This window comes from Hippocampus comes, unplaced genomic scaffold (assembly GCF_001891065.2).
Source record: "Hippocampus comes isolate QL1 unplaced genomic scaffold, H_comes_QL1_v1.1 scaffold261, whole genome shotgun sequence".
NCBI lineage: Eukaryota > Metazoa > Chordata > Actinopteri > Syngnathiformes > Syngnathidae > Hippocampus > Hippocampus comes.
This window is the reverse complement of record NW_017805824.1, coordinates 2,205,304-2,219,113: the sequence shown is the minus strand read 5'-3', so window position 1 is coordinate 2,219,113 and position 13,810 is coordinate 2,205,304. Positions and strand designations below refer to the sequence as shown.

Below are 13,810 nucleotides of genomic sequence, written 5' to 3'. Positions count from 1 at the left end.
TCTTGCGCTTCTGGAAAGAGTCTTCTGCAATCCGTCGTCCCGGCCATTTTGGGCTCCTCCAGGTCTTCAAAACAGGTCCCTTTGATGACGCATTTGTAACGGGGGCCGGGGGGGTGGGGGGGATTGTCTTGAAGGTTGGGTGAGTAAGAAGGTTGCTCCAGCACAGCTCCAGTCAGATACTCAGAGCATTTTGAGCAGGCTGTCAGGGTGAAGCAGTTGTACAAGTTGTCCTGCCTCTTCTTGCACACTGAATGATCAGACTGAATGTGCATCTACCGTATCTCATTTTGATAACCCCCCCCCCCGCCCACCGTTTATTCATATGTTCTTCCTTTTTTCACTTGGAGATGCAAGATGTAAGGAGCTCATCATTCTGTTTTTCGCAGCATTATAAAGCCTAAATGCATTTATTTGAATGATTCCGACTAAATGTCATCATATATAAATTTAATACTGGGGCTTTTCACAGATGCATTTTCGCTTTGTTTATTCAACTCAAATGCATTTTGAATGAGCTGCTCCACCACTCCAGCTGTTCTACTGAAGAAGACGAAGCGTAACATGCCGCAGTTGCCCCCAGCAGCTATGTTACAGACTGACATCATTAAGCGGCATACTGTACTGCGAGGGGTGCAATCACGTGTGAAACAGCGTTCTAATGGTCTCTTTGGATGGGGGCACGAAAATCCAACTTGGCAAATAACATTTAGTTCACAGATAAAGTTTATGTTTACAATACAGTACTTTTTTCGACTGAAGCAGTTGTAATTAAAATCGACCGTTGGGTTACACTAAAAATGAAGAAAATCCCATTTCGGGGCAGTGCGGTGCAATATAAAATTAATCTTTTGCTTGTTTGTACTTCAGGCCTATCTTGTCACTTTGTAAAAAATTGAGAAAATCAGTGGTCGACTGGTTAGCACGTCTGCCGCACAGTGAAGAAGTGCAGGGTTCGATTCCGCCTGCGGAGTTTGCATGTGCCCGTGCGGTTTTTCTTCATGTACTCCGATTTCCTCCCAAAGTCCCAAAACATGCATGGCTGGTTAATGGTACACTCCAAATTGTCCCTAGGTATGATTGTGAGTGCGGATGGTTGTCCGTCTATGTGTGCCCTGCGAGTGAGTGGCTGGCAACCATTTCAGGCTGTCTCCCGCCTCCTGCCCGAAGACATCTGGGATAGGCTCCAGCGTGCCTGCGACCCTCGTGAAGATAAGCGGATTAGAAAATGGATGGATGGATGATTTCACATTCTGCTGTAAAACCCCGGTGCTTCCATTTGTATCCATCATTTTTAAGTTCGGTATTCCTTCACGGGGTTCTAGGTGTGTTGCATTGCATTGAGTGGACTTGATTTGGAAAGTCACCTTCCATCTCCGTAAGGTTTGTAGCAAAGGACAAACCTTGGCAAGGTTACAGAAAATGCTCCACTTAATGTTCCTGAGAATAAAGTGGCCTGCACAATTCTAAAATGGTCACACTGGCTCAGTTTCAACTACAGTGATGAAAGAGAACCATTACACTGAAAACTAAAATGTTCATGCATTTTCTGAAATTGATTGTTACACTACCGCTGCTGCACGCTGACAACAAAGTCAAATGGATGTGAAGAGATAAAAAGATCTCAGGATCAACTTGACATCAGACAGACGTTTTAAACAAATCTGCTGCAGTCGTCCGAACACAGGCAGACATTTTACAATTCATCCTCAGCCGCGGTGTCATTCTGCATAGAAAGTACAGACATCAAGCAACTTTGCTGCTGTCACAATAACGAATTAAAATTTTCCTTGAGATAGCAGGGTAAGACCTTGCTGTAGACCACAGTCTGATCTCATCATTCTTGTGAATCACGCTTAAATATTTATCTCTTGGTAAGAAAAAAAAAGCTACCGTGGAAACCATTTGACGCCAGCCGTTTTCATGCAGAAAATCCCCCACATGCTGTCAGTAATATTTTTCCAAATACATCTCCTGCAGAGGAATGCGATGCTGCACATTATGAATGTTTTGCTTTTAACTGTCTGTGACAGCGTCGTGGGGAGCTACTTTCAAACTTCTTATGTGACTTCCTATCCGACACAAACATTTGTTCCATTCATGACTAAAGGATTGCGAGAGTAAGAAATGAAACAGGAATGAAACATTTCTCACGGCCCTGTCAGGTACCATCAAGGTGCGCCATGCTTGAATACATCAATTGATCAGTGTGTCACGAAAGTGAGCACCACTGCATCCCAACCTCTTCGGCTGACCGAGTGAAAACCTTGAAAATCAATCTTTATTACTTTGAATAGTTAACCTTGACTGTTTGCAATTTGGAACCGAGCATTGAAAAGGAACATGTACTTCCTTTGATTTCATCTCAGCTACCTTGGCCATTTTGGGTCAGACTGCATGAAAAACGATGGTGTTCCCACTTTGACACGGAAAAATGAGTTTCAGACTTCAAGAAAGGAAACGTCACTTCAACAAAGTCACTAAGTCAGCTATTCAGAGAATGTACTCATTTGAAAACACAAAATGATGATAAAAATTGGTTTGGGTTTGCGCCATTCTATATACTGCACAAAAACAAACCACCAGTGGACAACACACTTCTCAACAAAGTTTGAATTTGATCCAAATTTTGTGGGAAAACGCACGGGACACAGAAATTAAAGAAGAGAGTCGACTCTTTCCTTTGGTAAGATCGGTGCTTATGTTGTCACATTGAACTAAATTCGCTTGGTCTTGAAAGATCAGTCAAAATGCTTTAAAAAAGTGGAACTCTGCTTTTATATTGCACACCGTACAATGTGGTACCACACTGAAGGTACACAACTTGAAATTCGGAATTGCCTGGACACTATAAAAACCTATACAGACCAATTGCTTAAACTCGGCGATATACCAGCTGTGCGAGCGTTGAATCACGATATGGTGAAGGTTCAATGTAGTTTAAAAACACGTGATATCAAGTGATGTTTGGTTCACCACTGGTAGGTCCTCTGCGGCTAGGGACAGGGGTGAGGGTGGGGGGTGGGGGCACACGTTCTCTCATTAGGATGCATCAGAGGCTGGCACATCACACTGACATTTTCCTTTTCAAAGACGAGAGGTTGTGTGCTGCTTTGTCTTTCTCTTTGTTTATTCCCGAGAGGGGATATGCAGAGGCAGAATTTTAGTAGGAGGGTCATGTTTACTTGCGGCATCCTTTGTCATCTCTACCCCTTTTGTGCAACCCTCCTCATTAAACCCAAAGATCGCTCTTGCCCTTCAAAGGGATATAAAGGTCCTCGCTGTACTTTTTTCATCTTTGGGAGAAGCGTTCTCATTTTGAAATTCTTTGTCATTAGTGAAAGTAGAGTTTCGGCGACTAGCCACCGCACAATTCCCTGCAAGAGGAACCATTTTACTCTTAGACAATGTTGACATGAATGTAACCAGTTCATTGGATGTAGCACCTGTGCCACAAATTCCCCTCATTAAAATTGACGCATGAGAAAGTGTCATGTCTTTACTTACGTGTTGTTTTTTTTCCTGGCTTCCTCCCACGTTCCAAAAACATGCATCTTTGGTTTGTTTAAGATCTTAAATTGCGTGTGAAAGTGAGTGTACAGTAAATGGTTGCATGTCTGTATGTGCCTTGGGATTGACAGGCGACCAGTCCGGGGTGGACAACCGAAAGGTTCCAGCTCACCAGTAACCCTACACTGGATGCGTTTTAGAAAGTAAATGCAACGACAATACTGTAAGTGAGAGAGTGTTTCTCTTTTTTCCCCCCATATAGAAAACCATAGTATCAATCAAAGGGAATGAACATCATCTGTAGGCAAGGCCACACTTTTGATAAAAATGAAAAATGTGCTTTTACAGGAGACAAGCTTTGGAGAGCCAAAGGCACTTGGAAATCTTTCAGAGATAAATGCCCAACCTCACTAAATTCATATCTGGTGGGAATCACTGACTCACCATTTTATAAGGAGGCAGGGGCGGTGCTTAATAAAATGGCGTGTGAGTGAAAGCCTCTTCAAGCGCCCGTGTGGGATATAAATCAGAAATCTATTTCTGACCGGAGAAATAAGATAATGTAGCCTATGAACCAATAATGTGAAGACGGTGTTCACTCATCCTTGAGAAGCAATACTTAGCGGTTACACTCCTAGATATGATAACCTTCTTTACATCAGAAAAAGAAGAAGAATATTTCCCACAAGTTACGTGACGTAAGCAAACATTTACTCCGGTACATTTACTCAAGTCCCTTTTGGGATGAGTTGTATTTGCCAGAGTCGCTTTGATGCAACATACTTTTTACTTTGACTTGAATAAATATATATGTTGTGAGACTTCCTGCTCGGATGCTGTTCACCAATCAAATGTAATCAATAGTGTCTCTCTTTGTTTGGTGAAACGGAGTCCATTTCATCAATCAAACACAGCCAGGCAGTCACATGAGTGCACGCAGTCTTTGCAGTCTCGTCTAAGTGACTCATTTCCGTGATGAGTGGCCGAAGAAATGGAGGATACAACAGCGACTATGTTTCAAGAAGAAGAATACCCCTGTGCTCACAATAAACCAAAGTTTACATTTAAGTGCACAATAAAAAAAACTTGTTTCATAAAGAACCGTCGTCTGTGTCTGCCCAACGTGGAAAGCTCAACGTCAAACTTGAGAAAGCACATTGCGGTAAGTTGTTTATTAGTTTCGTCTACGTAAATGCTTGGACTTTTATACATTTCTTCATATTTCAAAAATATTTCATTTGTATTTATTTTTTGCTCTGATGGAAAAAAAAAACAAACATCCAAAGTTACTCAGTACTTGAGTAGTCTTTTCACTAAATACCCATTTATTCTTACTCAAGTAATTATTTGGAGGGCACTACTTTTTACTTTTACTTGTTCTTTTATTCTAAAGTAACAATATTCTTCCTCCAAATCTGAAACCATGGTCCTCAGTCGGAAAAGGGTGGACTGCCCTCTCCGGGTCGGGGAGGAGATCTTGCCCCAACTGAAGGAGTTTTAGTATCTTGGGGTCTTGTTCACGAGCGAGGGCAGGAAGGAGCGGGATCGGTGCAGCGTCTGCTGTGATGCGGACATTGTATCGGTCTGTCGTGGTAAAGAAGGAGCTGAGCCAAAAGGCGAAGCTCTCAATTTACCGGTCGATCTACGTTCCAACCCTCATCTATGGTCATGAGCTATGGGTCGTGACCGAAAGAACGAGATCCCGATCGAGATAAAGTGAGAAGCTCGGTCATCCGGGAGGGGCTCAAAGTCGAGCCGCTTCTCCTTCACGTTGAGAGGAGCCAGATGAGGTGGCTCGGGCATCGGGATGCCTCCTGGATGCCTCCCTTGTGAGGCGTTCCAGGCATGTCCCACTGGCAGGAGGCCCCGGGGACGACCCAGGACACGCTGGAGAGACTATTTCTCCCAGCTGGCCTGGGAACACCTTGGGAGCCCCCGGGAAGAGCTGGAACAAGTGGCTGGGGAGAGGGACGTCTGGGCTTGCCTGCTAAAGCTGTTGCCCCCGCGACCCGACGCCGGATAAGCGGTAGAAGATGGATGGATGGATGGATGGAACAATATTCTTACTTGAGTCCAATATTCTTACTTGACTCCACCCACCTCTGGAGATGAGTGAGGCACATGCCTCAGGTCCATCGCACACCAAGCAATGCGGCTGAACCATGCCGACCCTCGGTCATTAGTCGTTGAACGTCGCAGATGTAACTGAGCTTTCACCCCTCCAAAAAAAACCAAAAAAAAAGAAAAAAAAATCTTTCTTCCTCAACAGCTTAACTTTCTAGTTACATTTATGTGATTTCCACTGGTACCTTCTTTTGGGCCTTAAAGGGATACCTATTTATTTAGCAACGTTCAGCAGGAAAAGGTGAAATAAGTCAAGGATGCCTTCAAAAGGTTTTGCTGTTCATTTAAAATTCCTCAATGTTTTACATAAATTTTCACGCCACCATTTGTTGCTCAAACAAAACAATGTGTCTGTGTTGCATTTGTAATGTTGGGGGCTTTTAGAAAAAGAGTTGTAATATTTGAGTTTGCCATGCCAGTGATTGAGATAAAAATATATATTTTTGAAAAGGCAGGTTTTGTTTGCCTCCATTTAATAGTCATTTTAAAGCTGATGGATGCAAAATAACGTGTCACGCTCGGCTCTCAGTTCTTTCAGGGTATCCTTATTTGTAGTTTGCCCTTGATTTCATTGAGGAGACTCTTAATGAGTCCTTTGAGGTTTTTGTCCATTTTTATCACACGGCATCTTTTGAATGCCCGCTATCAAACAAAAGTATCTTTTTCTGTCTTGTTCAACAAATCAAAAAGCTAAGCAACTTAAATGTGAGGCATTGTGATGTTGAAGTGTCAGCACTTCATGTGCGATAAGAGATTGTATGCTGAAGAGCAATCTTTCACACAGCGACCGCTTCAAGATTTTCTTTGAATTGTTCTCTCCCTGTGAGTGAAGGTGTATGGATCAATATGTTCAGTGGTGCGGCGATTGGTTAGAGAGGAAGTGTTGGAGGTGTTGAAGTGTAATGTCCTCTGCTTGAGGACAACGTTGGCACAATGTAATGGACTAAAATCAATGCAGAGGGTGAAGGAAAATGGGTCACTTGCAATCAAATCCTTTCTTTAACTGTACTGTAGAAATATTCACATGTCTGTACTTCATTATTTATATTTCTAGCAACTTTTTCTTTTACCCCACTATATTTCCTAATCTGCAATGCGTATTTTTACTCTGATACATTTACACTCACCATCTTTGTTGTTCGTAATGACAAAATTAAATCTGAGGAAATTGTCAGGTGATGTCACGCCTGAACCGCGGGACACAAAGCGCTGAACAATGTTAGGAAAAGATTGACTTGCCATTTTCGAGTCAACAGTACATTGTACAGGAACGTCTGCAGGCCTGTCAGAAAATTACATCGCACCATCTAAATATTAAAAGGATTCCTCAAGTCATGCAGGGACACTGAAGAGGCGGTGTGAGGGAGGCAATCCGTTTTCAAGTTTTTTAAAATGGTTCATAAAGCAAGTCCTTACACGCACACGCACGTGCACGCACACGCACACGCACACACACACACACACACACACACACACCACACACACACACACACACACACACAGATACCCTGATGAACTATACTGTATGAAAAAAGACATAGCAAGCCACAGAGAAACTATATGAGGAAAAGAGCACCCAGGGGGATCTCATCCACGCTGACAAGAATGACAGCCGGCACACCTCCCAGCACGGAAGGGAAGACTGGAGCTTTGAAAAATAAAAACTTAAATTGAAAGAATTAAAATAAGAGAATAAGTTCAGTGGCGCGTTGGACTCGTTAGCATGTCAGCCTCACAGTACAGAGGTGAAGGGTTCGATTCCGGCTCCGGCCTTCCTGTGTCGAGTTTACATGTTCTCCCTGTGCCTGCGTGGGTTTTCTGCAGGTCCCCACATTTCAAAAACATGCACCATAGGTTAATGGAACGGGCTAAATCACAGGTGTCAAACTCAAGGCCCGGGGGCCAGATCTGGCTCACCACATCATTTTATGTGGCCCGCGAAAGCAGCTCAAACATGTCAACTTCCATGATCCTTTCTAAAATGTCTAACAACATGTTAAATTCTCATATCTTATCAATAAGAGATATATTCTATGCGTTTTCTTGTTGCCAAACCCTTCACAATAGTAACTTAAACAATAGCCGAATCAACATTTATTCTTGACTTTTTTATATGGTTTCAGTCATAAACGCCCCCTCCAAGTGAAAGGGTAACTAAAATCTGTCCCCGGCCAAAAATGAGTTTGATACGGCTGCTCTATATTGTCCCGAGGTGTGATTGTAAGTGCGAATGGTTGTTCGTCTATGTGCGCCATGCGATTACCCCACCTGCTGCCCGAGGACGGCTGGGATAGGCTCCAGCACACACAGTCGTGAGAATAAGTGGATTGGAAAAGGGAGTGTAGATCTACGCGCGTTTATTTAACCCCACTCTTTCCAAAAATAATATTTAAAACTGAAGTCACAAGAACTTCTCTGTAAAAATATTTGCGTACTTCTAGCAAACCTCTGAACGTAACCCGGAAGTTGTTCTCAGGCCGCCATATTATAGAGCGTGTCAAGTATCTTCATCAGGATAAGAGGCTTGAGCACCGAGGAGCTTCCAGGAGCTCGATTAAAACGAGGGACGTCTCTTGCATCCTCTGCGAAAGTCTTGCAGCTCCTCGATGGTTATGTATGAAAACGGACATATTTTGCGAAGTATCTGTTCAATTTGGGGCAGTACTTGATCCCAAAAAGACTTGATTACACTGGCTCATGGTCACGACACTGAACCAACTACCTGTTTCTAAGATTTGCACTGAACGAGGCAGCTATTTCTCAAATGCATTTGGACACATTAAAAACATCAATCAAAACGTTTTGATGGTTCTTCACAGTTTTTTGCAATCCATGTAATGCATAAGCAATTTTTTTTAAATGTATGAGTCATTCCAAATATGCACTGCATGCATTGACAGTGGAGGGGGCAGGGTAGACGCGCACCTTGGAAACATGCCACTCTTGTTGTGAAAGCATCATCTTTCGTACAAAGCCGAGGAGGATTATACTCAGATGAAAGGAATGCAGGGAAAAAAGAGTGTATCAAAAGTCCTCGAAGTTTGAGTTTGACCGGAATTTTGGGGAAAACCTACCTCGGGTGTCAAACAAAAATTGTCATCATGCTGTCATCAATCCAATAGGCCAAATCGTAATCCAAAACATAACCTAGAAATCCCTCATATTTTTGAACGGCAAAATGCTCCACTCACCAATCCCCGACATGCTTGAATATGTTTTAAATTGTTACAAAAGTCACAGCAAGCTTTATAAAGTCCATAAAGATCGCTGTTAACATGAGGACATCACATGGACCAGAGAAATGTGACCGCCACATTTTTTTTTCTACTTCTGACTTAAAAATGTGACAAATGTGCCTTCAGGTTATTGCCTTTTTTTTTTTTCATACACTCCTCTACATCCTTTGAGTGCTGCCTTCCGTTTCCAAAAACATCTTCTCACTTTCTGATAATGATACAATGAGATGAATAATTAGCTCCAAAGCTCTGCTGGGTTGCAAAAAAAAATGTGAACCAGCGCATCCAGCTTATCGCCGCACGACAGACAATAGCACACAGCAGTCGACTTTTACACTATGTCTGTTTGAAAGACTGGCCAGTCAGACTGAGGCGCTTCTGGCTCGTGGCTGATGGCAGCCGCTGCCCTCAGTAGAACGCTTCCAAAATGTTGCCTCACAGCTGGACTCGTCATGATTTGTCAGAAAACCGCAAATGCACGCAGAGCCCAGGGTTAGAGAAATGGTACGCAGATAGCCACAGGGTAATATTGTTCTTTTATTATTTATTAATGGAACATTCTGACTGGCCCTATCAATCCGACTAGCACATATACACCGGTGGTGGGCGCAGTCGTAATATGATCACTCCACCTGTACACTGGGGAGTCACAAGACCCTGGAGGAATAATGGATTTCATTGTTTGGCGCTGCGCTTGGTTTGCTGCCTAATATGCGTGAAGTGGCATCTATTGCCAAGGGTTTAATAGTTTGGAAGAAAACAAAGTTGATTGTAAATATCACAAACTAGTATACATTATATTGTACTATCGACTGACCTCTCTTGTCGTTCTTTGATTTAGTCAATGGCGTGAATTTTAGAACAGAATGAGTTTCTTTGGGAAACAAAGATTTTATTGTGTCGTTCAGCTGTGTAAAATGGAAACATTAATAATGTAATTGATGGCAAAGTTTGCTGATTATCTATGAAGCAAATTTCTTCGATGGCCATTCTCTGCACACGATGCTTTTCGTTTCTTGAAAAACAAAGCTGTAAAAAATGCAACACAAGCATTGGGGCGCTGTGTTGTAATTTTTTTTTCTTTTTTCTTTCTCAATCCAGCAGGGACATCCCTGAGCAAATACCAGCAGAGTTCTTCAGGGAGATTTTGTAATGACTTTGCTTCAGCACTGTATCACCACCTTAAAACGGATGAAATCTATTTTTATGCTAAGCATTTGCATTCTGGAGGAATTTGTGAATATTTGATGGCTCCGGCTGTCTCAACAGGAGGAGCCACAGACAGCTGGAGGATGCTGGCAAACTGCTTCAGGCATCAAATGCTCTTTCATGTGCCACCTAAATCTGTTGTGTGCTAGTAGTAGAGTTCATTTTAACCAGTCCGGGACTGAGGAACAAGACAAATATTAGCACTGATGCAAATCAAACAGAATTTGGAATATCAAATAAAAAGCAAAAATGTATTCGGTGAGTTTGGGGTGATGTATTAACATCCTTTTTGCTGTGGGCACAGTGAAAAATGCGTGCGACTTTTTTTCATGCTTTCTGAATTTGTGCTCTACTTAGAACGATACATTTGTTTTCCAACAGACTACTGTATTCACTAACCATACCACAGCAGTTGGTTGCCATAGCAACTGGTCATGCACATGATTTGAACAAACACGGTGGGATAATTTGCCACAACTCTAGGAAGTGAAAATGAAGGAAAATATGGAGCTGTCTCAAAGTTCATCTCAAAGGTGTTTGATGGTGCTTAGAACATTTAGTTTTTCTTTAAATAAAATTGTCTGCCATCTTGACCAGAAAAAAAACAAAACATTAATTAGCGGGCACTTCAATGACTATTTATTTATTTATTTTTTTTTACAGTCGACTATAATATGATGCAAGTCTAGTCGAAATCAAGTAATTCATAACGTCGAGACATATTTTGACAGATCGGCATAGAACAAATAATGCCGAAATCCAATATTCAACCATGTTACCTATTGCAACAAGTGTCTTAAAGTGACACCAAGGGTTGTGATGTCGGTGCGTGTTGGGATATGAATAAAGTTCTTATCATACAATTGTTTCCTGCGCATTATTGGCCCCCAAATTTTTGTTGATGAAGATGGGCTTTCACTTCGCGCCACTACCTTGGTTCCTAATGTTAGTCCAGTGGTTATGAATATTTTAAGAATGGCGATTACAGTGGCTGAGGCGAGCAAGGTTAAACGCTGTTCTCATCCACCGCAAGATTATTTGGAAGATGAGTGGCTGGACATTTTGCTGCTCCACAGAGCATTTTAGTCTGGCATCAGCAGCAGTCAGGTGATTTGAGAGTCCTGTGTCACTTGGCCGATTGGAACACTGGATGCCAACAACATGTGATTGGTAATTAGTTGACTTGAGATGTTGATGCTGAGTAGTTAAGTCGACTCGTCAACTAGTCAGCTAATAGGTTCAACCACTAACTACTTACTTGATTGTGGTTTGTTTAAATCACAGCATTTGTGATCCTCACAAGATGTCACAAAGCAATACAAGCCAAGAGAGAAAACATAAATGCAGATGAGTGGTTACCCCCAGATTGCATCATGTGGATGACGGACGGGTCCGCGAGGTGAATCTAACAGTGTAGAAGGCAAAAGAAAAGGGGTAGACATCAGGGTGGTGCTCAAGATTTCATCTCCAGGGCACCTTCCCGTGTTGTAATGTTGTAACATCTTTACAACATCTGCTGTCAAACATCAGTCAGAGGCACTTTGCTGTCAAATGGATTAAACTACTGTCTAAATTCAACCTGACATTTCCACACCTTCTACCTGCTAAACTATTCAGTTTTTTATAAACTGAATAGTAGAAATTATTATATTATTTTCCTCCCCTCAAGATGCTGGGTCTTATTTTCATCCCGAGCACAAGTGTATCACAGAGCTCAGTTGAACGGTGCGCAATGGTGGTGTTTTCTCCTTTATTTTTCCGAGAGTGGAATAAACGGACACATGTTTTTAAGTTAATAGATGTAAGAAGTATCCTGTAACTCGAATAATGTGATGAATTACAGTACAGTGGTGCCTTGAGATATTGTCGTGAGATCTAGAAGCACTTGAAAATGATTTTCATGACGTGTTTAACTTAAAATGCAAAAAAAAAAAAAACCTGCCTGGCCTCGAAAGGACAGCACAATATTCCTGGCTCTGCACAATGTTCTATCAAAACCTGCGTCTGTATTTTAAAAACATCTCTTTTGGCAGAAGAACAAAAAAGAATGTGTGTAAGAACATGCTGGAGAGCAGAAGGCAACTTCAGTGAGATTAATTTAAAGCCACCTGCGTGTCTCGACATACATCTTAGCTTTCCTGAAAAGGACATTCTCTGGCTGTCAGTGCTCTGGGAAATAAAAAGTAGGCCATGAGGACTGTAATTATTAGCGTGGGCGGAGACAGATCACACATCGGTGAACTCCACATGAACTTATAATCACCGTTTAGTGGACGTGTGTGTGTGTGTGTGTGTGTGTGTGTGTGTGTGTGTGTGTGTGTGTGTGTGTGTGTGTGTGTGTGTGTGTGTGTGTGTGTGTAGATTGAAAAATCAAGTTATTTTCACCGTTCTCAAATGCTGTGGGTGTGTCCGCTGAATGCAATTAAATCACTCCCCTCTGAGCTGTCGATCAGATACCTCTACTTTGACCTAAAAAAATGGACTTCTGCGAACGTATATCCAACCGGGTTATCAGAGGACTTTTCCACGCCAGAATAATGAGGCGCTCTAAAGCAACCACGCTAGCCTGAAGTCCCGGTGTATGTGCTTGCTTTCAAGTCAGACTTGACTCAAAAGATAAATAAATAATTAATACACTTTTCACTCTTGAGCCTTTCTCTAGGTGACATGCTCACACTCACTGCAGACAACAAGGCGCTCTCCAGCTACCAAGTCAACAGACTATGTGAAGGAAAGATTTTCAGGTCCTAGGCATAACCAAGTAGCTAACTACCGGTACATGTAACATTTGCACTCAAGTTCTTAGATAGAAGGGAGGGGAGACTCATGCTAGGGCTTCAGCGCGCCAATTGACCCTGGTTTATCCACACCCAAAAAAAATCTTGAAAATTGATATGATGAAAAACAATTTAATGCTATAACTCCGCAACTGAATACTAAAAGGTTCTCAATCTTTGCTTATGTTTTCACCAATTAACATATTTAATGCATTGACAAACAAATCTCTGAATTCACTTGACAGGGCCTTTAATTTATTGTGAATGCAATCAATGGCATACATATGTGCAAGGCATAAGACTGAGCCAAAGAAAGCTTTTAAATAGAGCAGAAAGATTGAGATGATCATCTTCATCGCATCCATATCAATGTTTGCTTGTGGATTTGCGAGGCCGCTGCTCATCACCGCTTGGTTGCACTTCCACTTTTATCGGATTCACTGATGAATTAATAATGAGCCAAGGGCGGAAGCTTGCACTTGGATGGAAACTCTCAATTATAAGTAGCTTTGTAGAGTATTGTTTCTCGGGCCACAGTAAATCATTTCTGCCCTGTCTGGCCTCAGCCTCTAATCCACCCACCCAAGGCCCCACCTCCATCATAACCCCCATCAGGAAGTGCTGACTCAATAATCGTGAAGGATACACAGGATAAAAATGACAGCTATGGAGCCCACCGACTTAAACTGGAAGTTTTTGCTGAGTGGAGAAGACATGGCCTCACTTTTTTGTGATGCTTTAAATATAGCAAGATAAAACGAGTCAAAGCAGTTACTCAGCAGGTTACCTCATTAGATCAATTACGTTTAAGGGATTAGCTTCACACACTGATAGCTTTATATAGAGGCTGCTCATTATTGATTTGTCAGGCCTGCCCACCTCGCATCTCAGGACTGAGCCAAGCAGGTGGCGACGGGCTTTCTGCACTTTTTAAGTAGACCGCCCTGGTGAATGTCA

The 13,810-nt window shown here is 42.2% G+C and overlaps 1 protein-coding gene across 3 annotated transcripts in view; it reads right to left on the bottom strand.

The window, feature by feature from the left end:
* The window catches only part of galnt18b (UDP-N-acetyl-alpha-D-galactosamine:polypeptide N-acetylgalactosaminyltransferase 18b), a 62,564-nt gene that overhangs the window by 35,374 nt on the left and 13,380 nt on the right, over positions 1-13,810 (bottom strand). Inside the window, exon 2 of one of the 3 annotated variants that reach the window (XM_019887010.1) lies at positions 11,436-11,481. The exons of the other annotated variants lie outside the window; for them this stretch is intronic. Within the exon in view, the coding sequence (XP_019742569.1) occupies positions 11,436-11,451 (16 nt within the window). The 5' untranslated portion in view covers positions 11,452-11,481. The remainder of the gene's footprint in view (positions 1-11,435; positions 11,482-13,810) is intronic. 3 annotated transcript variants of the gene reach the window in all.